Source organism: Euprymna scolopes, chromosome 27, assembly GCF_053919585.1.
Source record: "Euprymna scolopes isolate OS-2025 chromosome 27, ASM5391958v1, whole genome shotgun sequence".
Lineage (NCBI taxonomy): Eukaryota > Metazoa > Mollusca > Cephalopoda > Sepiida > Sepiolidae > Euprymna > Euprymna scolopes.
In genome coordinates, this window is record NC_136508.1 from 93,412,375 (window position 1) to 93,434,247 (window position 21,873).

The 21,873-nt window shown below is 35.3% G+C and overlaps 1 protein-coding gene across 7 annotated transcripts in view; it reads right to left on the reverse strand.

Annotated features, from left to right (window-relative positions):
• The window catches only part of LOC145248998 (uncharacterized), a 119,490-nt gene that overhangs the window by 79,391 nt on the left and 18,226 nt on the right, over positions 1-21,873 (reverse strand). For 4 of the 7 annotated variants that reach the window (XM_080110847.1, XM_080110849.1, XM_080110843.1 and 1 more), the window contains exon 2: positions 3,979-4,039. In XM_080110847.1, coding sequence (XP_079966973.1) covers positions 3,979-4,036 — 58 coding nt within the window. In that variant the 5' untranslated portion in view covers positions 4,037-4,039. Of the gene's footprint in view, positions 1-3,978; positions 4,040-15,792; positions 15,908-21,873 lie in introns of all 7 variants that reach the window. The other 3 variants (XM_080110848.1, XM_080110844.1, XM_080110846.1) reach the window with 1 other exon arrangement.

Sequence of the window (21,873 nt, forward strand, 5' to 3'; positions counted from 1 at the left end):
AAGTGCTTGAGGATAGCATCCACTAATTTGGCAAGGGATATTCCATTTTTACATACGGACGGAATTTCGTCAGATGAAAAATGGACTCGGTAACACTATTACAAGAGATGCATTTAATGCTAATTGAAACGAGTAAAGGACTGGCAGCATCACTATACTGATAATTTCAAGCAACGGCAAAGGCTGAATACATCAGTTTGCAGCCTTTGGAGATTATCTCTTTATGAATGTGAGTATTAAATAATTAAATACGTGGTAGCATCTTGCCTTTTGGTTTTTCGCTTGACTTAATACTTCTGAAATGGCTTCATAGGATATCCAGTCGGATTTCAATATTGTTGGAAAAAGCTAGCGCCAATATTTAAATTTTTAACTTTATTCCTCCCTTACTCATCGGACAAATAGCAACTCATCAACTTTAGAAGGAAATAAAGGAATATGGCATGATTACAAAATCCAAAAATTGGAAGGGAAGTTGCAATTTGTGTTTTCTTTTAGTTACATTGAGCTTCATAAATTCCAAAAGCAAACTTATCAAGATAGAGAAAGTGCAACACTGTTAAGAAGAGCAATTAAACATAAATAAAAGATAAGCAATAAAAGTTGCATAAACTTTATTCTTTACATCATCAACGGTCTGATCCCCATCTGGCATCAATTGAAATGGATGGCTCTCGTCTTGAGGAGGCTCCATGTTTTGACAAGCTTCTGGCTCTGACCTTTACTCCTGATCTAATATGGAACACGTACATCAAATCTGGTGCCAAGGTCGCTGGAAAAATGGTGGGATCCTTCTATCGCTCCAGTAGAACTCTCTTCCGTTTGCCTGTTTCCCACCTAACTATAACTTGGATGTCTCAAGTCCAACATAAACAAATTCCTGATAAATCGCCCCCTTAAGTAAGACACTTTATCAAATCTCCATTACTAACGATTACTACAATATTATCCCATTGATTACTGTACACGCAATAACCCTAAATAAAAGTTGCATAAACTTTATTATATCAACTTATGAATCATTTTACTCAATATTAAAATAACTCTAGGATATATATGCCTATCGAGCTTATTATATATCTACATTACAACGAGCACTGTTTTCTTTTAATTGTATTAATGCATTTACTGATACATTAAAATAAACTCTGTTCTTTAGACTCTAGGTCTAATTCTCTCAAAATTAATATATATATATATATATATATATATATATATATATATATATATATATATATATATATATTTCTTAAATCAGCCCAGCCTTGACAGTCATGTTTTAAATTCTCTCCATTTCTTTTTCTATGCACCACTTATCTTTCTTTTAATAATATTATTTGAACTCATTCCCTTTTTCCTTGTACCCATGTGTGAATTATTCCACGGATTTTTGCCTTTTGGATTACTTTGGACCATCTTCCAATAACGCGATTCCCTTGGATTTTACTTGTGGAAATGGAAATTTAATCAACTTTTTTCGGATTTTACTGTTATCGGATATTTTACCCTTTACCAGACTATCCATTCACGTGAAATCACCTTTTTCTTCACCCTATTCCCTCTACTTCACTAATTTTTACCAAGTAAGATCTATAACTTCCTTTTAGTTTCATTAAATTCTTTTGCAAGCAAAATCCGATCTTGCATTTTGCTAATCCCTACCCTTTGATTAGAAAGAAAGTAATTCTTCGAAACTCTGCGGATTAAGGACTATCCACTTATTTTTTGCTTCTTTTTTAAAATTAAATATGTTTTTAACTCTTTTTCAAAGTGTTTTTTAACATGTTTTATTAAGTACTTGTTCTTATATGTAAATATATATATATACTTGTTTATTGTTATATAAACATGCTCACATCCCGCTGCTACAAACAGCCACTTGTTTCAATCAAACAACAGATATCATCAGGCAGCGACTTGACTATTCAAATGTTCAATGACCATTGAACATTTGAATAGTCAAGTCGCTGCCTGATGATATCTGTTGTTTGATTGAAACAAGTGGCTGTTTGTAGCAGCGGGATGTGAGCATGTTTATATAACAATAAACAAGTATTATCAGCTCTTTTTATTGAGCACTATCTAACAACCTCGTTGAATTCACTTGTCCATTACTTTTGAATAAAAAAACTCCGAGTATATATATATATATATATATATATATATATATATATATATATATATATATATATACACACACACACACACACACACATACACACAGAGGATATACGGCATAATAACGGTGACACACTGAAGTTAAGCAACGTGAAACCTGGTCAGTACTAAAATGGATAATCCTTTGGGAATTCCAGGTGCTATATGTACTCTTTGCTTATCTTGGTATTGTTTCCTGGACATCTCCTTGACACTGGACTCAAGCAGTGCCTATTCAAGAGAGGTATGGTTGGGATTGCGCAACCCTTGCCTCATAATTACATGCACAGCTGCCCTTACAGGGTTTATCCATTGTCTTTTCCACTTCCATACACAAAGGGCATTCCAAAAGAAATTCCTCCTATTTTTCCTTTCCTTTTGTCAACAGCTGTAACATTTCTTGTAAGTAATGCTTCTGACATACGTCCATGACAGGGGTTACTTTCTCAGAGTCTCACACCGTCGATATCTGCAATAGAGAGATGAAACTTTCAAGTCATGATTGCATAAGTTCCGTCATCATAACAATGCAATTTGGAATCCCCTCTGATCCATTCTGGCGGAATGGAAAAAAAAAAAGAAGAAAAGGAGGCATTACTCCTAGAACGTTCTTCGTATATAACGATACTTATAAGCAAAAAAAAAAAAAAAAACAACCAAAAAACAAAGAATTTCCTAAAAAAATAATAATTTGGATAATTTTTGCAAATTTTCTTTCCATGTGAATGATGAAACGACTGATGTTGTTCAGAAGTTTTGTTACCGTGGTGATACCATCGGAGCAAAGGGTAGAGCAGGTGTTAGAGTGATGGAAAAAGTTAAAAGTGGGTGGATTAAGTTTAGGGAACTTCTGTCATTACTAAACAGCAGAGCATTACCATTGTTGACAAAAGGATGACGTGTAGAAGTGAAACTTGGCCAATTAGGGCTGAGGACATGCGTTGCATGGAGAGAAATGATATGAGGATGATATAGCAGATATGTAATGTGAGTCTTAAAAACAAACAGACCACAGAGGAAGATAAAATTTTGGTAGTATAGGGAGATGTGCACAGAAAACGAGACTTTATTGGAATAGCCATGTTGAAAGAATGGACAAAAGTTCTTGGGTTAGTAAATGTAGAACAGTTGAGGTAGCAGATCAAGTTCGCAAGGGAAGGTCAAGGAAAACATGGAAGGAAGTGATAAGGATGGACTTAAGAGATAAGTAAAGAACTTTCAATGTAATTGTTCCAACTCATGTTTCCTATGAACGTTAGGCCAAGCAGTTTTAAAGATGTATTCTCAGATAAAGAGTCACTGACCATTGCTATTGGTGGCAGAGAAGATTTCTTGTAATTATTGAAGGAAACCAGTTTAGTCTTGGCATCATTGAATGTGATCATCCATTTTTGTCCCCATTCCACTACAGATTGGAGGTCATCCTCTTGTGTTTTTGCCATTTCTGTAGAAATTGACATTGGCATTATTATTAGCATCATCATCATGATTATGATGACAATGAACATAATGACGATGACAATGATAACAATAATAATGACCATAATGACAATGATGAGGATCATGGTGATGATGATGATGATGATGATGATTATGATCATGATAACAATGATCATGACAATGACAACGAAGATGCTGACAGTGATAATGATGACAATGGCGATGATGTGCTTTGTTTTACAGAAATAAAGTGCTTATTTTCTACTGATATTAAAACCATCATGCCTAGCCCTAATCATGGGCCTTATAGCTGCGAGGTTTGTTGGATGAAGCAATCGAAATCAAGAAAATAGTGTTGAAAAAAACAAAACAAGTACTTACAACATGATTGGACAACGAATTGAATCAAAATGAGGACCAATACTTTTGGAGGCAGCATTTCCTGAAATCATAAGAAACGGCTTTGCATAAAGAATGTCTGTAAAAGAGAGTTTTTTTTATTCGTAAATGCATGGCTGGGTTATTCATCAGGTTTATCTGATGAGGAGAGTGGATAGACGCCCAACAGGACCCCCCCACACACACACACACATAATAGAAGAACAAGACTGTCAGTGTCAAATTAATTGATTTTAGTTCATCCTTGGAAAACATTCACAGTAAGAACTGATCTTGCACCACATTGAAAAAAAAAAAAGATAATCTGTTTCCCATCATGTTCTAAACATCAGACAGAATTATCATTACTGCAGGACTGCTTCCATGCTGGTTACAACTTGGTTGTTTTCAAATGCAGTGTAAATAGATTCTTATCATGGACTCATAAGTAATCAAACACAGTTCATACTATTAATCAATGTTAATACTCTACTCTCATAGTGTTCCTCATTTTTCGACTGGCATTCCAGTTTTATTAATCTTTATCCTGAAGTGCCCCTTAAACAAATTCCCGAACTATCTGGGGTATTTTCCCTCAGCTCCAAAGCCATTAAAATTTAGGCCATTATCCTCTGTTGATTGAGGTGTATGGTTCACTCTTCCAAGCTTTGTCTTCTTCTCCTTTGAGAAGATGCTAATTTATTGCTAATCGCCTGAGGAATACTGATGAGGCTGCCCAGACATTTTTTTGAGATTTGCCTGACTCTTACTTCACACACACACACACACACACACACACACACACACACACACACACACACACACACACACACACACACACACAATAGCCCCAGGAGAGACATAAGCTATCTAGGCTTGTAGATGCTTTTGTTGCGAGAAGTTCTTTTTTCCCAGAAGGTACATACAGCGCCTAGCCTTCCCAAATAATCACCCGTCTGGTACTGGCCAGGCTCAACGTTGCTTAACTTCGGTGATCTGGCGAGAACCAGTGTGTCAAAGTGATTGTGCCGTATACACACACACACACACACACACACACACACACACACACATAAATATATCACTCTCGTTTCGTCTCTCTCTTTTTATCACCTCCTCTCTCTTTCTCTCTCTCTCTCTCTTTTATTTATTTATTTGTTTTCCAGCTGACTACAATATGGCTGTCTTCAAGTCCAATGTAAACAAGTTCTTGATAAGCCGTTCCTCTTAAGTTAACAAATTTACTGAATTTCCATTACTGACAATTACTATATTGTTCTCTTATCCTCGAGTGGCCTCTTGGCCTTGATACGTGATGATGCCTATGTAAAAAAAAAAAGGCCAAAGTAATAAAACTAATTATAGACAAATGATTGCAATATTTAATTATAAACCATAGGAAATAGCACAGGTATTACTATTTAGCCCATAGCTGGAGAGAGAGAGAGAGAGAGAGAGAGAGAGAGAGAGAGAGAGGGAGAGAGCAAGGTTTGTCTTTTTATTTTTAAAAATTTAACTTATTTTGCAAACTCATTTTTATTTTTCTGATTCAAACAACCTACCAGAGCTCAACGCGCGACCCAACGGGTCACATTTTTTTAAATTGTATTTATTTAAACTTGCATTTCGTTTCTTCATCGTCCTATCTTGCAAACGGATGTGTCTACTGTCTCGCCCACGTATTTTCTCGGAGGCTGGGTGGCACCCAGATTTGAGCATATCGCCTTTAATTCACGCACGTTTCATCCTTTCTTAATAAAAGCAACAGCAACAATAACAACGACAATTATCAAAACAAACACAGAGTAAACAAAAAACAAAAAAATGTGTGCAGCTAAAAAGAAAGATGTTTCGACCTAAGCTAAAAATCTGTGAAAAATGTCTGCATACGAGAAAATTGGATTTAAACAAAAGAATTAAAAATCAAAAAAATTAAAAACACAAGAAAAAAAAAATCGTTCTGTTGAAGTTTTGGAGAAGGTGAAGGCCTTTTTGAGACAGTTGCAATTTCAACTTTGGAAAAAATATGGGACACAAAATTGATGTTACTATGACAACGACACAAAATTTGGTGGAGAGAGAGGGATGGAGGGAGAAGGAGGAGGAGGAAGGAGAAGGGAGAGGAAGGAAGGACCAAACAACTTGTCATCCGGGTTTTTCTTTCATTTTCTTTTTTCTTTTTCTTTCGTCGTATGGTGCAATTACAAGAGCGACAGTTGTAATAACTCTCCAATTTCTTTCGATTTTCAATGAACTGTTAAAATTATTAACACATTTTTTTTACAGGGTAGAACGATAAAATTGTCTCCATAGAAAAGACCTGCTTCCATTTCCGTTTGATGAAATCCGTTTTTTCTTTTGTTTTTTTGTTTTTTTCAGACTGTCCACTAGTTGGCCAGTTGCGTACGAATCCCAAGAGTGATAGGAGCCTTTTATCATGCCTGAAAGTGACGCAATGCTCAATGAGTGAGATCGGAGATGTATCGCTCTGTACAACTAATGCTCTCTACCGATCCAAGTTATGACAACTGGACCGTTGCCGGCACCCTGAAAATGTATCGCTGGATTGCTATGAATAACAGGGACGTGCCTAGGATGATGAAAACAAAGTTTCCAGCCACAGTTATGGTCTTTGGTGTAGTTTCAAGTGAGGGCCACATCATGCCACCTCACATCTTCGAAGTCAGTTTGAAAGTAAACACTAAAGTGTACCTGGATTGTGCTGAATAGTGTGGTGATCCTTAGGTGTAATCAGGTGGCCGCTAACAGACTCTGGGTGTGGCAGCAGGACTTGACGCTGGCCCACAAGTCCAAAGAGAGCCAGGCTTTGCTTCAGGAGTGCTACGACTTTGTATCCTTCTCTCGCTGCACTCCCCCACCTTCCCCGACCTGAACCCGCCGGACTACTTCGTTTGATCATACGTCGAGAACATCACCAACATGACCTCCCACAACACCAAAGCCAGCCTGATTGACATCATCTGCTGAGTAGTCGCCGAGCTCCCTGACGGCGCTTGTAGAAAAGGCATGCTCCCAGTTCTGGGCCCGTATCGAGGCGGTGATTGAGGCTGAAGGTGGCTGCATTGAATAGATGTCAGCTCTACTACATAATCAAGTTACCTGAATTGATTTTTTCTATAAAAGTTTAAAAATGAAGCTGTAGTGTTGTTTTTTAGAGCGACAAATTTATCGTTCCATCTTGTAATTGATATAAAAAGTGTTTACAAACATGCACAAATGTCTGTTGCTCAGGGCGCCAATATTCGTGTGCGTTGGGAGATGAGGTTTATACATTTAATCTTTGCTCTCAGGCCGTAGCATCCCTTTTTAGAGAGCTGAATTTTCTGCACATTAAAAACAAAACTTACGTCTATTTTTACCTGCGGCAAAAGACAAGTTCCGATACCTGCAGACTTATGGAAGTCTCTCTCTCTCTCTCTCTCTCTCTCTCTCTCTCTCTCTCTCTCTCTCCCTAGTGACTGTAAAATATGAAAGATAAAAAGAAATGGAAAAATGGGAAGATAATGTAACAGAGCGCATATGAGCGCGTATGAAAATATCAGCAGTAGCCGAAAGATGGCTGTCAAGCAATTGAATTAGCAGCAGCAGTGTTTGAACGCATATGCAAATTGGCAAGTGTGCTCGGGCTTGTGTTTTAAGATAACGAGAAAAGGACACCACATGGTCGAGGAGAAACAAAGTTGGCGTCGAAGGAGATGGACGTGCAAAAGTGAAGACAATAATAGGCTGGCTGTGGCCAGTGTGCAGTCGGAAAGAAAGAGAATCGCGGATCAAGTGAGATGGATATATGGCAGTGAGAGACTAAGCTGGCGTTGAGATGGAGAGAAAGAAAAACGGTAATAAATGATTTATATTTAAAAAGAAAGAAAAATCGAATCGGATTTATTTAGTTTAATTTGTTTGTTTCTATTCGACGGTGCCAGATGGCGTGGGAGTTCGAGAGAGGTTTGAACTGTAACAAACACGGTTCGAGCGTAACGGCCACGGTACATTGTGGGAAAGAGGTTGCAGGGAAGAGAATCCCCCACTAAGCTACGAAGTCTATTTTGAACTCCTGATTTTGTTAGTTAATTTGTTTTCTCACTTTCATTCCAAAATACCCGTTGTTTGAGTTAACTGGTAACCCATTCATAACATTCATGTTTCTATCCATCAGTTTTTTTATTCGCCAATTTAACTATATTTATATTGATTGTTCGTGCTTTACTTGGCACCTTTCAAATACGTTACTGTTGGTGGGAATTTCCCAACTATATATGGTAACAAAATATTGTGACGTCGACAAGAAGAAAGGAACACGAACACAAATGAAAAATGTTATAAAACTTGTATTTATAGGAAAGAGAGGAAAGGAAGAATGTTCCCTTGCAAAAACAGTCATGTTTTGCGAAACTTATCTGTAAGATTCATCCTGTTAACGGTGTTTGTTTTCCGTGTTGTTTTGGCTGGATTGAGGAAAAAAAAAGAAGCCTTGAGTTGTTCCGTGCTGTTGTAAGTGTGTCAGAATTTTTTGTGAATTTTTGACACCCTTAACACAAAACTGCGACTAAAATATACAAAACTCGTAATTTCTTTTTTTTTTTTTTTTTTAAAGGGGGTTATTTAATTTCTTTATGGAATATACTTAAAAAATAAACTGTTAAAGTTTTTTTTTTTTTTTTAAATAATAGAAATATTATATTTTATTTAAAAAAAAAAAACAACCAGTGTTTACAAAATGCCTGCGCGTGCTCATGCAGCCATTTTTTCTATGTAATTAAATAAATTGAATTTTACGAATTAAATTTTTTCAATTTTTTTCAATTTAAAAATCTATCAAAATTTTTCTATTGGTTCAATTTTTAAGATATTTTCAAGTTAAATGTGAAATTTTATGCTCTTTCCAATAAACCGAATATAATATTCTAGACAAACGTTTTTTTTTAATCCCCCCCCCATTTTGAAATGTCTATTAAAAAGTAAATAATTAATTTTCTCACCTAAGGTCTATATATCACAAATTGAAGATAAAAGATCAATAAATGAAATAATCTAATTTAAAACAAAAACAAAAGAATAGTTATGTGCAAAGTTACCTGTAAAGTTTAAAACCTTTAAAAAAAACACGTTGATTTTTTTTTTAAGTTAAACCTCATATTTTGAAAATATTGTCCTGTAAAAATTGGACACCTACATTAATTGTTTCTATTTCATTCAATGTTTTTGTTGATTTAAAAGAAATGACAAAGGGCGATTTCTAAGAAATGACCGACTGAAAAGTTGGTGATATAAAGATAGGTGATGGCATGTAGACAGCCTGAATAAACTTAGTAAAAAAAAAAAAAAAAAAAAAAAAAAAAAATACGAAACAAAAAAGAAATTAATCCTTACACTAATCCTAACTCTGGTTGGTAATGAACAAAACTACGATATATGGTAACAAAATATTGTGACGTCGATAAGAAGAAAGGAACACGAACACAAATGAAAAATTAACTCTGGCTGGCAGTGTATACAACCACAAAAACATCCCCCCAACACTTCTAATTTAGATAATAATGGCACAGGTAAAAACAGCACCGGTAAAAATGTCACAATATAGGAAAGAATATGACTTGTCAGGACAACCATATTGCAATCGGGATACATCGATTTTTAAGACAAAAGTTGCAGGTACAGGAATCTTTAGAAGTCAAAAATAGCAGAATAACACCGGGACTGTTAAAGGTAAATTTAACATGATCTCCGATTTGCAAAAGGCTTTCACCAAATCACATTCTCACCATATAAAATAAAAATATGTCTATAACTTTGGAAAAATAACGACATCTGACAAAGAACTCCAGATCGCTGTATTGGAATGAAATTAAGGATGGGACAATTCCAATATTTTTTCCGATTCCGATACAATTACCGATTCCGATTCCAATTCTTTATAAATCTCTAAATGTTTAACTTTAAAGTTGTTATTGTTCACGATTACCGTAAAAACACGTGTCAAATGTGCAGATCTTTTCTCAAACGTAAGGATACACTTGTTAGGGATGATCTATCGATTTTAGTTTTACTAATAGTTTAAAATTAATATATATACTCATTATTTTAGTATTACTCTCAGCGGGAGACTTTGGAGAAAATCAAATAAAAAAGCCACTTAAAAGAATCGTTTTTAGTATCGGAAAATAGGCACAAATTTTTCCGATACCGATGCCACAAAAAGTTCCGATTTTTCTGATTCCAGATTCCGATTAATTGTTCCAACACTAAGTGAAATAATAACATTTATTTACGTGTTTAATGGACAGTAATTCAAATCGTTCTAACGTTAAAGTTTTTGCAACGAGTGTTTATTAGGCAAGCCTAACTAATAAGTGTCTCGTGAAAAAGGCATGACGTTTGAGGTTACTGATTTTCATAAACTGAGTGACACACGTGGTTATTTTCTGAGGGGAAAGAAAGTCATAAGCTACGTAAGTGACGTGTGTGTGTGTGTGTGTGTGTGTGTGTGTGTGTGTGTGTGTGTGTGTGTGTGTGTGTGTGTGTGTGTATGTGTGTGTGTTAATCACATATGAAAACAGTAGTTCGAAATAGCATTGTTGAAAAGAAGAATAACTCTCGTTCGATATGGTAATTTTCCATGTTGAGAATTTAAAGTGCATGACGCGCACAAGGTCATGACAGAGTCTCTTAGATGCGAGTCTGGCTGAAAAAACTGGTTTGATTTTCGCGGGCAAAACCTTATATAAGTGTGTTCTAGAACATTCTAGTCTGTTGCATCATTGCGCGTGAGAGTGCAACGTAGTTCCTTTATCACATATGTACGGATGGACAAATTACGACGTTGTGTCTTTGCGTGTTCTTTATACGCGTGAATGTTGAAAATGGTTATTGCTATGAGAATGTCTCTGGCGAAGATTTTTTTTTCCAGCTGTATATAGCGGTCGCTGCAACAAGCAGATAAATAGGAAATAATGGCAAAAACGGAAAAAATATCGATAATAATCTCAGAATTAGTTTATCAAAGACTTAAATACAATACATAAAGGGAAAAAATTGAAAAAAGTTTCGGCAGTCCAGGTTAATATCTCAAGGAGTAAATTCACCTCTAGATTATTCTTGTAATGACCTTTTCCCTGTTGATTGTGCAGTTCTAGGAGGTCCATCCTCCCATGCATTGCCTTCTTTCTTTGAAAAGGGGTTAGTTTATTGCTAATGCGCCTGTGGCGCCCCTACCGTGAAACACTGACGGGGCTGCCCAGGCATTCTTTGTAGATCAGAGTGCTCCTCCTCGAGAGCGGAGGGGGGACTTTTCAATCCTGCTTTCCGACCATTGTGTCATATCTCTCGCCATGGGAAAGAAACAAGTACCCAGTCCAAACAAAATGGCTGATCGCAGCATGAACGCACGCGCGTTCACATGCCATCTGGACTTAGGGTTAGTGATAGGATTAAATAAAGGCATGTGTTTATTTATGACTTCTTACATTAATATTCCTTTGGGTTTGTATTACAATCCACAGAGATACGAAAAAGTGGTCCAAAAAATAAAATATATAACAAATAAATGTTACCAAAGGCAAGATAAGTTACTCTTCTACCTATCTAGAAAAGTTTTTAGTGGTTTTATTCACTTTTAAATGTTTATTCGGTTCGAAAATCATACAGCGTTATCCATATATGTGAACATGACAAATGGCGGCAAACTGACTGTTTAATACGTGAAGTTTGGAAAAATGAGTTAAAATTAAAAATAATACAAAATACTGCTAGAAACTCACCGAATATATGTCACGGTAACATAAATCGGCTAGCAATATTTTTGTATAATTTTTATGTTTTAACTCATTTTTCCAAACTTCACATGAGTCAGCTCGCCGCCATTTCTGTTCACATATATCGATAAACACTGTATCATTTTTGAACCAATTAAACATTTAAAAGTGAGTAAAACCCCTAAAAAATTTTCCAGATAGGCAGAAGAGTAACTTATCTTGCCTTTGATGACATTTATTTGGTATATTATTCTTTATTTTTGACCACTTTTTCGTAACCCTGTGGATTGTGATACGAACCTTTTTTTTTTTTTTTCGAGTAAAATGTGACCAGGACACTTGCTAAACACTTATGTTGTAATCGATTTAAATTTAAATTTAAACTTTAAAGTTATATATATGAAAAAAAAAAAAATCATACACGACTAACGACTAGCCCTCTTAATCTTGTCGTAGCCCGACGGACCTTCGGAGTCTCGCAACAATCTCATGAGCAGACTTTTTGACCTTCGGACCAAGATAAAAGTGTAGTATCTGTTCTTTAGATGCATTTCTTCCATTTCTCGTTCTCTTTCAGTGGAGGAGAAATCCTTCATGACTGAGACAATTTTTATCTTTATTCCTTTCTCCACGTTAAAAAACGACCCTGATGGGGAGGCAAAATATTTTTTTTTATCTTTATTCCTTTCTCCACGTTAAAAAACGACCCTCATGGGGAGGCAAAATAATAGGAACCCTCCGTCTGGATGGCAATACAAAAAATACGTAGAAAAGAAATGCGCACCATGCTCGTTCAAGCTCGCATGTCGTAAGTCCTTTATATAGGATAGGCACCGCCAAAACTGGGTGGGCAGGTCAGTACTTTTTGACGGACCGTCTTTTTAAAAATCTACCAAAAATCAGGTAATCATCCGATCAATACGAAATTTTCAGCGATTATTAAGAGAAGAATGAACTTTATAACAGTGTACTTATTTTTCATAAACGATATTTATATATATATTTTATTTTACTTACAAACCCCCCCTTGTTTTGAGGTGGTACAAATATGCTTAAAATAATCATCTGAAACTGAACACAACATATTGTGTCGTTGTAAGGGACAGAAATATAGATTGAAAAAAAAATTATTTGCATACCTTACTTTGACGTCTGAATATCAGAACTTCGATTTTGTTTAATTATCCCGCTTTTGAGTTTTGAAGTGCGAAATTCGGTGAATATGTTAAGTAAAATAATTAAGTTAAGCAAAACAAAAAAAATTTTTTTTTAATATTTATACGAAAAAAGCCATTTTAAAATCTTTGATAAATAAATTAACAATTTTTTTTAGCGAGCCGAATAATACATAACCATTATTAAACAGGGCATGCTTTGAAGAATCGATACAAAAAAAATCGATAAATATTGTGCCCTTTGTGTTAAAAATAGCATCATTTTTTCGATCCCGTTTGAAAACGTTTGCCGCCTTTCGACTACGGTGGACCAAACGCGCTGAAATAATTTTTTTTTATTCTGCTTTAAATTGCCCCTCCCCCATTTTGGGGAGCCTGGCCCCCACACACATACACATTAAAAACCAAACTCATACAAATGGTCACCCATCTGGTACTGGCCAGCCTCAGCGTTAATAATACATTGAAATTTTCGTTACTGAAAAATAAGTTTTTTTTGGCCTGTTTGGTCTTCCATAGTTTGCTTTTTATCGAATACAAACGTAAACAGTGTCGATCTAGACTCTAGATCGACGCGAAGTAACTGGTTGCCTATATGAATAAGTGGAATTATTTGAAATCCAGATACTTATATTATAATATTTTTGCATATTCTCATAGAAAATCATCCTAAATCTTAGTTAGACAACAAATAAATAAATGAATTATTTAAAAAAAACAACCTTTTTTTTTTTTTTTAAATATTTATGTACGTTTTTTGTGCAAGACAAAAAATGTCAATTGTTAACTTTTGGGGGAAATTTAACATTTAAAATTTAATTAAAAATAGTAGAAAAAGTTTTACATTATTCTGTTTTCTGTATGATGAAATTCAGGGTTTTATCTTTCTGGAAAAAAAAGTTACTCAGAAATAATCAATTTTAATAAATGTAATTTCGTTTTAAAAAAAAACTTGATTTTTTGGCCATTTTTGGCGGTGCCTAATATAGGAGAAACAAACAAATAGAAGAAAAAAAAAAGGTAAATTTTTAGATTAGGTCCACTGGACCTAATCTAAAAATTTACCTTTTACCTAAGGTCCACCTCCACAATGTTCTTCTAAATAACGACTTAATTAGGTTTTCGACTATGCTGAATACGGAAATCGCATTGAAATTTTGCAGAAGTCTGTAGTTATCGAGATATAAAAAGTTGTATTATGCATTGTATTCTTTGGCGGCCATCTTTTTACGCGCATGCGCGCGCCATAAACAAATTTACACGCGCCGCCAAAGAATACAATGCATAATATAACTTTTTATATCTCGATAACTACTTATTTCTGCAAAATTTCAATGCGATTTCTGTATTCAGCATAATCGAAAACCTATGAGTCGTAATTTAAAAGAAAATTGTGGAGGTGGACCTAATCTAAAAAAATACCCCCCACCCCCACACACACACGCATAAGATATATTTAACAACAAAAACAAGTAAAACAACACACAATTTAGATAGAAATAACCGTACTGTTAACAATGCGGAAGCATTCACCTTCACCGCTTCTGTATTTCCAGTGATGGCGATATTATCCTAACATTACCATGGGGTCGTAAAATTCAAGACATATTTCTATATACTGGTCATGTTTCTATTTTCTTGCCTCCCCACAAGGGATGAGTTAGACACAAGGTCGGTTTTTAATGTAGGGAAAATCTAACTCCCCAAAAAGGGGTACTCTGGATAGGAACAACAATAAAAATTGCTTGAGTCATGGAGAATTTCTCCTCCACTAACCGAGGACAAAAAAAAAATGAAGTATGGCATCAGAACAGATACTACACTGTGATTTTTTTTATCATTTATTTTCTGTAAATGTAAGAATTACAAATATTAGCAAAAAACAAAACAAAAACAAAAAAAAAACAATTAGGCACAAGGCCAACACAAAAGATGGGGAGGCGGGGGTCTTTAGTCATCTTTGTCACTGTACCTTTAAGGGTTATCCCTTGCTAAAAATTCTCACTCACAATAACTACTCCAGGGGCTGTCCTAGTAACTGCTCCCAAATAAAATCGATTTTTTTTTTATAACAGAAAAGATTGATCGTTTTTTAATTAACAAATAAATAAATTCAACAGGAGTAGAGAAAGATTTCGTTGATGGTGGTGTTGATGATGGTGGTGGTGATAGTGGTGGTGATAGTGGTGGTGGGGGAACAATCAAAAAGGAACTACACTGTGATCTTGGCCCGAAGGCTAAGAAAATAGTAACGAGTAGGTTATGTGAAAAATAAATAAATAAATAAATAAATAAATAAACAAATAAATAAATAGATAAACAAACAAATAAATAAATAAATAGATAAACAAACAAATAAACAAACAAATAAACAAACAAACAAATAAATAAATAAATAAATAGATAAATAAATAAATAAATAGATAAATAAATAAATAGATAAATAAACAAATAAACAAACAAACAAATAAATAAATAGATAAATAGATAAATAAATAAATAAATAAACAAACAAATAAACAAACAAACAAATAAATGAACAAACAAATAAATAAATAGATAAATAAACAAATAAATAAACAAATAAATAAACAAATAAATAGATAAACAAACAAATAAATAAACAAACAAACAAATAAATAAATAAACAAATAAATAGATAAACAAATAAATAAACAAACAAATAAATAAATAGATAAATAAATAGATAAATAAACAAATAAATAAACAAACAAACAAACAAATAAATAAACAAACAGATAAATAAATAAATAAATAAACAAACTAACAAATCAATAGATAAATAAATAAATAAATAAACAAATAAGGGCGTGTTCTCATACGTGTTACGCAAATTCGTGGGTACTCACGACAGAGTGTGTGCGTGTGCCCCTTCACGTTGAGGTCGGTGGTGGTGACTGGTGCGCGCCGTGCGGCGCTCTCTGCGGTGAAACCCAGCTACTATAAGTTGGGTTACGACGTGTTCTGCCTCGAGAAAAACAGAGAAAGAGACAACAAAGTTGACGAAGAGCGTGACCCAGCAGTACATACGATCAGCAGAGCAAGCACATATTAACTTACAGTAGTAGAAAATAAATAAAAAAATAAAAATAACAGACGAATGTCACTTGTGTCTGTGGTTCCCAACCTTTCAAACATGGCGACCCATTTTCGAACAAGCCATCAGGAAATGACCCCGTCCTTAAAATATCCTATGCATACATCAATTTATTTCGTACAACAAACTGTCATTACTGCGTACTGACTGCGATTACTGAATTATAGATTATTGGTCCCCCTGAGGGACTCCCCCTCCCCACCCGACAAAAGGAGGAAGGAGGAAGGAGGGTGAACCTAACCTCTGTAAATTCACCCTTGTCCGTTCGTCCGTTCGTCTGTCCGCACTTTTCTCAATAACTACGCCTTGGAATTTTTTGAATTTCGTACAAACATTAAACATGATATGAGTAAAAGGTAACAGAACGGTTGCACCTCCCCTCCTCCCCGTAGGGATGCCTTTCGGGTTAAAATGGCTAAAATTGACACTTTTGTGCTTATTAAAAATATTATGCCTTGGATTTTTATAAAACTTTCTGAAAAGTTGTAACTAACTGATTTCTATATCTATCCTTCGCGGTAACTCTTGCGTGTGCCCCAGGGGCTCTTTTAGGATTAATAAAAACATTCCATTTTTTGGGGGGACTATTTTACCATATTTGTCCAAAAATTTTTGTGTATGTCTATTTAGCAGTTTTTCATAGTGCTGAACTCAAATTTAAAATTTAAATATGTTAAGGTCCTGTGGACTTTTGGAGCTAAACAGGGGGGGGGGGGGGCAAATGATGGACTTAGTCATTTCTTTTTTTTTTTTTGCATGGTGCAGAGCACCATTTGTTCATTTTCACCAGGATTTGACGTCTCCTAGGGACATTTAGGACTAAATGGAAGGGGGGGGCAAATACTGAACTTTTTGTTTATGCCTCGTTCACTGTGCACTCAAGGGGGGGGGGCATGCACGCTTCACTTGTTTATTTGTGAAGTAACTATATAATACGTAAATTCATGAAAAATCACTAAACTGTTACAAAAATTAACTAATTGCAAATCAATTGAAAATTATTCGAACGCACAAATTTTCACTCTTATGAACTGACTTTAATTAAACAGCTGATATCGCGATTTTTTTGATTTTTTTAACTAGCAATTCTATCTATTGTCGGTATGACACACATCAAGTCATCTTCCATATTTAATTGATTTCAATACTTTTTCTTTCCTTGAAGGCCATCACTTATCAAGGCCTGAAGGCCACTTGAGGATAAGCATTAAGTGTTAGGTAGATGGTGAGACAACAAGATCAGTTATAGTGGAACTTGGGTAGGGTTAGATTATCTTAGACGACTCAATAGGAATTTATTCATATTAGACTTGAAGATGACCATGTTATAGTCAGCTGGGAAGCAGACACACGGTATTGAGTTCCACAGAAAGACAGTTTTCGGAAAGAAACTCTGCTCATGGAATTTCCGTTCAGTTTTGGGCACAGATAGTGTTGTTTTTAAGGATGAAAAATTGGAAAAATACTGCTTCCTTATTGCGATTTCTGACGTTCTGATAATTTTTGGAAAATTTTTGCTCCAAACTTCTTGTAGTGGCATTTTATCGATATGTTTTTCACTGTGTTTTATATATTATTCACAGTTGGCTCAAAATCAATTGGTGACCCCATGGTATTGGTGTTGCGGTCCGATTTGGGGGTCACAACCCACAGCTTGAGAACTACTGGTCTAAAAAGGAGGCAATCTACCAAACAACTGTATTAAGAGGAAGATAATTGCTTGTTCATTTAGATTTGTCGTTTATGTTGACGAACGAATGGAGATACGATATGAAATGAGATAAACTCAAGAAAACAAACTTTCCTAGACTGTGGTAGCAATCATAGATAATGACTTATTTTCTCTATTGAAGAAATATCTCTGCTAGGTGATTTGGTTACACACTAACCAATCAACCTGCAGGCCGCATTTATTCTATCAGGTTAACAAGACTTTTAAATTCAAATGCACATATCTTGGCTCAAACAAAAATTTATTGATCGGAATTTAAGCACCATCAGAATCAACACATTTTTGCCAACACAAAACAAGTGTATTTATGCCATTAACGTAAAAATCTTGCGTTCTGGTGGTGATGAAGTCACTGAAGGCATTTTTGATATAACTTAGGTTTTGGAAGCATTTCTCACACAGAAAGTTGTCAAGATGTTTGAAAAAGTAGTAGTCAGTAGGTGAGAGATCTGGAAAGTATGGCAGATGAGACAGAGTTTTGGAGCCCAATTCGTTCAACTTCAGTAGGGTCGATTTAGCAATGTGCAGTTGGGCATTATCGTGGAGGAGAACTAGGCCTTTTCTGTTGACTAATGCTGGGTGTTGTTGTCGAAGTTTCTGATGCATCTCATCCATTTGTTGACAGTACTTTTCTGCCGTAATGGTTTCGTCTGCATTCAAAAAACTGTAATGGATGAGACCAGTCGAAGACCACCAAACAGTCAGCATGACCTTCTTTTGGTGCAACTCTGGCTTCGGAAGTGTCGTGGAGCTTCATCAGCATCTAACCACTGAGCTGAGCGATGTTGGTTGTCATAAAGAACCCACTTTTCATCGCAAGTCACAAACTGACCGAGAAACAAGTTATTCTTGTTGCGTAAAAGACGAGAAGATGACACTTGATAACAGCGTTTATTTTGGTTGTCATTCAATTCGTGAGGCTCCCATACATCAATTTTTTTTTTGTCTTTCCAATCTCTCTCAAGTGGTTGGAAATCATTGCATACGTTACGTCTAATTCAAAAGCAAGTTCTCAAACAGTTGTACATGGATTGACTTCCACTAATGCTCTAAATTGATTGTTGTCAACATCCGATGGCCGGCCACGACACTTATCATCTTCAAGACTCTCATCGCCGCCACAAAATTTCTTAAACCACCATTGTGCTGTGCGTTCACTAGTGTATTCTGGGCCAAATGCTTTGTTGATATCATGAGCTGTTTCAGCAGCTTTTTGGCCTAGCTTGAATTGAAATAAAAAAATTGTTCGAATTTGCCTTTTTTTTTCCATCTTGTATTAAACTTTCTGAAAAGACAATTGTTTTAAAACGATTGTAATTTAAACGATTAGATAAAGCAAAAAACGCTCTTTAATATGATATATAAAGTAAAGGTATTATAACGAAAACTTATTTGAAATCAAAATTCAAAATTCCGCAAGAACTTTCTTTTCAACCTAATAACAGTCGCAAAGAAGGACTACTTCATGAATTTTGGTAATCGCTGTCAGTCATCAGACAGATCCCTGAAAGCAATGAGGAAATAAATGTCTTTATTCCTTCGGCCCCTGTCCACTGGAAGCTAAACTATCAGTTATCTTCGGCTGAAGATAACAGTTTACAAACGTTCGGCAGCCCAAAGAACTCTCAGCACTTCTGCATGACAGTTACGGAACAACAGTGAACATCAATTGATCCAGCGACACAATCCAGAGGCATCCTAAGGTATATCATAAAAAATTGACTTGGCTGCCAATGAAATTCTAATATTCCATCCAATTCAAACCTTGAAATATATGTAAGAAGAAGAAATTAAAATTTACCTGGTGTTAGTTATTGTAGTGATTGAAATTAAGTTTTCATTTTATTGAGATTCATTCCTTTTCATTCTATGCTTTCTACTGGGTTAAACGCACCATGGACTTAACTGAATCGAAGCCTTATTTATGCCTTTTTTTATTTTTTTGCTTTATTTCGTTTTGTAGTTGCTTAAAAAAACTGAAATGGAATTTTAACGTTCCTTTTCGTTCTATGCTTTCTACTGGACTTAACCAAATCGAAGGGTTATTTATTTATACCATTTTTTTTTTTTTTTGCTTTTTGCTGTGGTTTTTTTTTTTGTTTTTGTTTTTCCGAACACGTTCATCATTTTTTCCCCTTATTTTTGTTTTTTGTTTCTCCGATTTCTTTTTTAAAGAAGTTTTACGTTTGTTTTTTGTTTTTGGTTTGGGTTTTCCCGATTTTTTAAAGAAGTTTAACATCGTTTTTTTTTTTTTAATATTTAAACAGGGTTATGACTTCGCTTATTCTTTACTTTAACCTCCACCCCCTTACACATATACACACCTCCAAACACCCAGGCAACGCCAGGTATCCCTGCTAGTAAATAATATAATAGAAAACAATTCAATTTGAAAGAAAATCATTAAATAATCTGAAATCAGGCTCCATCGTTTAACCGACTAGTTGGACGCTATGTTCAGAATATTTAATGCATAAAGTAAACATCAATTGATTCAACAACACAATCCAGAGCCATCCTAAGGTAAACACAACAATTGCACTTTTCAGTCATCTTTATATTTGTATTCATGTCATAGCTATTGTCTTAAGTTGGTTATTTCCTGTGAATTATCTACAAAAACCTGGAAAGAAAGCTAAAAAGAGTCCTTTTTTTTTTTATTTTACTTCAGTCAAAGTTCTCAGAGATCAAGGGGCCTACAACCTGGGGATAGCATTGGAACTCTATATGAGATACATAGATATTCGAATGTTCTATTAAAGTTCTTTATCTCTCAAACATTGAGTTAGTAAAGAATTTATGAACATAATTTTCCTCTCCCCAATTAACCATTTTCATATGTTGTAGTATATCTTTTGTTCTGGTATTTTGGTCTTACTGGATTCCAGGACAAATATTCATCGAGTCTGGTGGAGTATCCAACTTCGTGCTGTTACTTAAGGCAACATCACTTGGAGAAGGTGCACCATTCCTTGTAAAAGCTAATGTGAGTTAGCCATAGTAAGGAGATCTTATTTGAGCAGCGAATACTATGTGGTTTTGAATATTAGGACAGGGTTTACTTCTAGGGAAAAAGTATCCTCATGCCAGGTTGATCTGATAAACCCCTGTATGGAGAGACTTTAGGCATTCGAGGATAAGTTATGTACAAAAACCATGGAAGAAAGTTAAAGAGTCTAGGAATGTCTTGATTTATGCTTTGTCAAATGAACATGTGCTTGAGGAAAATCCATATCCCTGGAGTATCGAATTTCCCAATGGATTTCATAAGTATTTAACATGTAAAAAAAAAGGCTTTCCTTCTACATACAGGGTGGAACGATGAAATTGTTTCCATAGAAAAGACAATATGATTCCATTTCCATTTGATAGAAAACCGGTTTTCTTTGGGTTTTTTTTTTTTTTTTTGCAGACCATCTACTAGTTGGCCAGTTGTGTACAGATCCCAAGAGTGATAGGAGACTTCTATCATGTCTGAAAGTGACACGATGTTCAACGAGTGAGATCAGAAATGTGCTGCTGTACAACTTATGCTATCTACCAATCCAAGTTATGACAACAGGACCATTGCCAGCACCCTCAAAATGCATGGCTAGATTGCCATGAATAACAGGGACGTATTCAGGCTGATAAGAACAAAGTTTCCGGCCACGATTATGGTCTTTCGTGTGGTTTCAAGTGAGGGCCACATGAAGTCGGCTTGAAAGTCAACACCAAAGTGTACCTGGATGTATTGAAGAGTGTGGTGATCCTCTGGTGCAATCAGGTGCCTGCTAGCAGACTCTGGATGTGGCAGTAGGACTTTGCGCTGGCCCACAGGTCTAAAAAGACCCAGGCTATGAAAGCAATGATTGAGGCTGAAGGCAGCTATATTGACTAGATGTCAGCTCTACTATATAATCAAGTTACCTGAATTGATTTTTTCAATAAAAGTTTTAAAATGAAGCTGTAGTGTTCTTTTCTTTAGGGCGACACTTTTATCATTCAACTCTGTATCTTAGCTTTTCCTGATATTTCCCACCAGTGAATTTGTCACATTATTCTATATTTTGTCATTGTTTGGTTTTCCCAGCAGAATCTGGCCATGCCTCTCAATAAAAA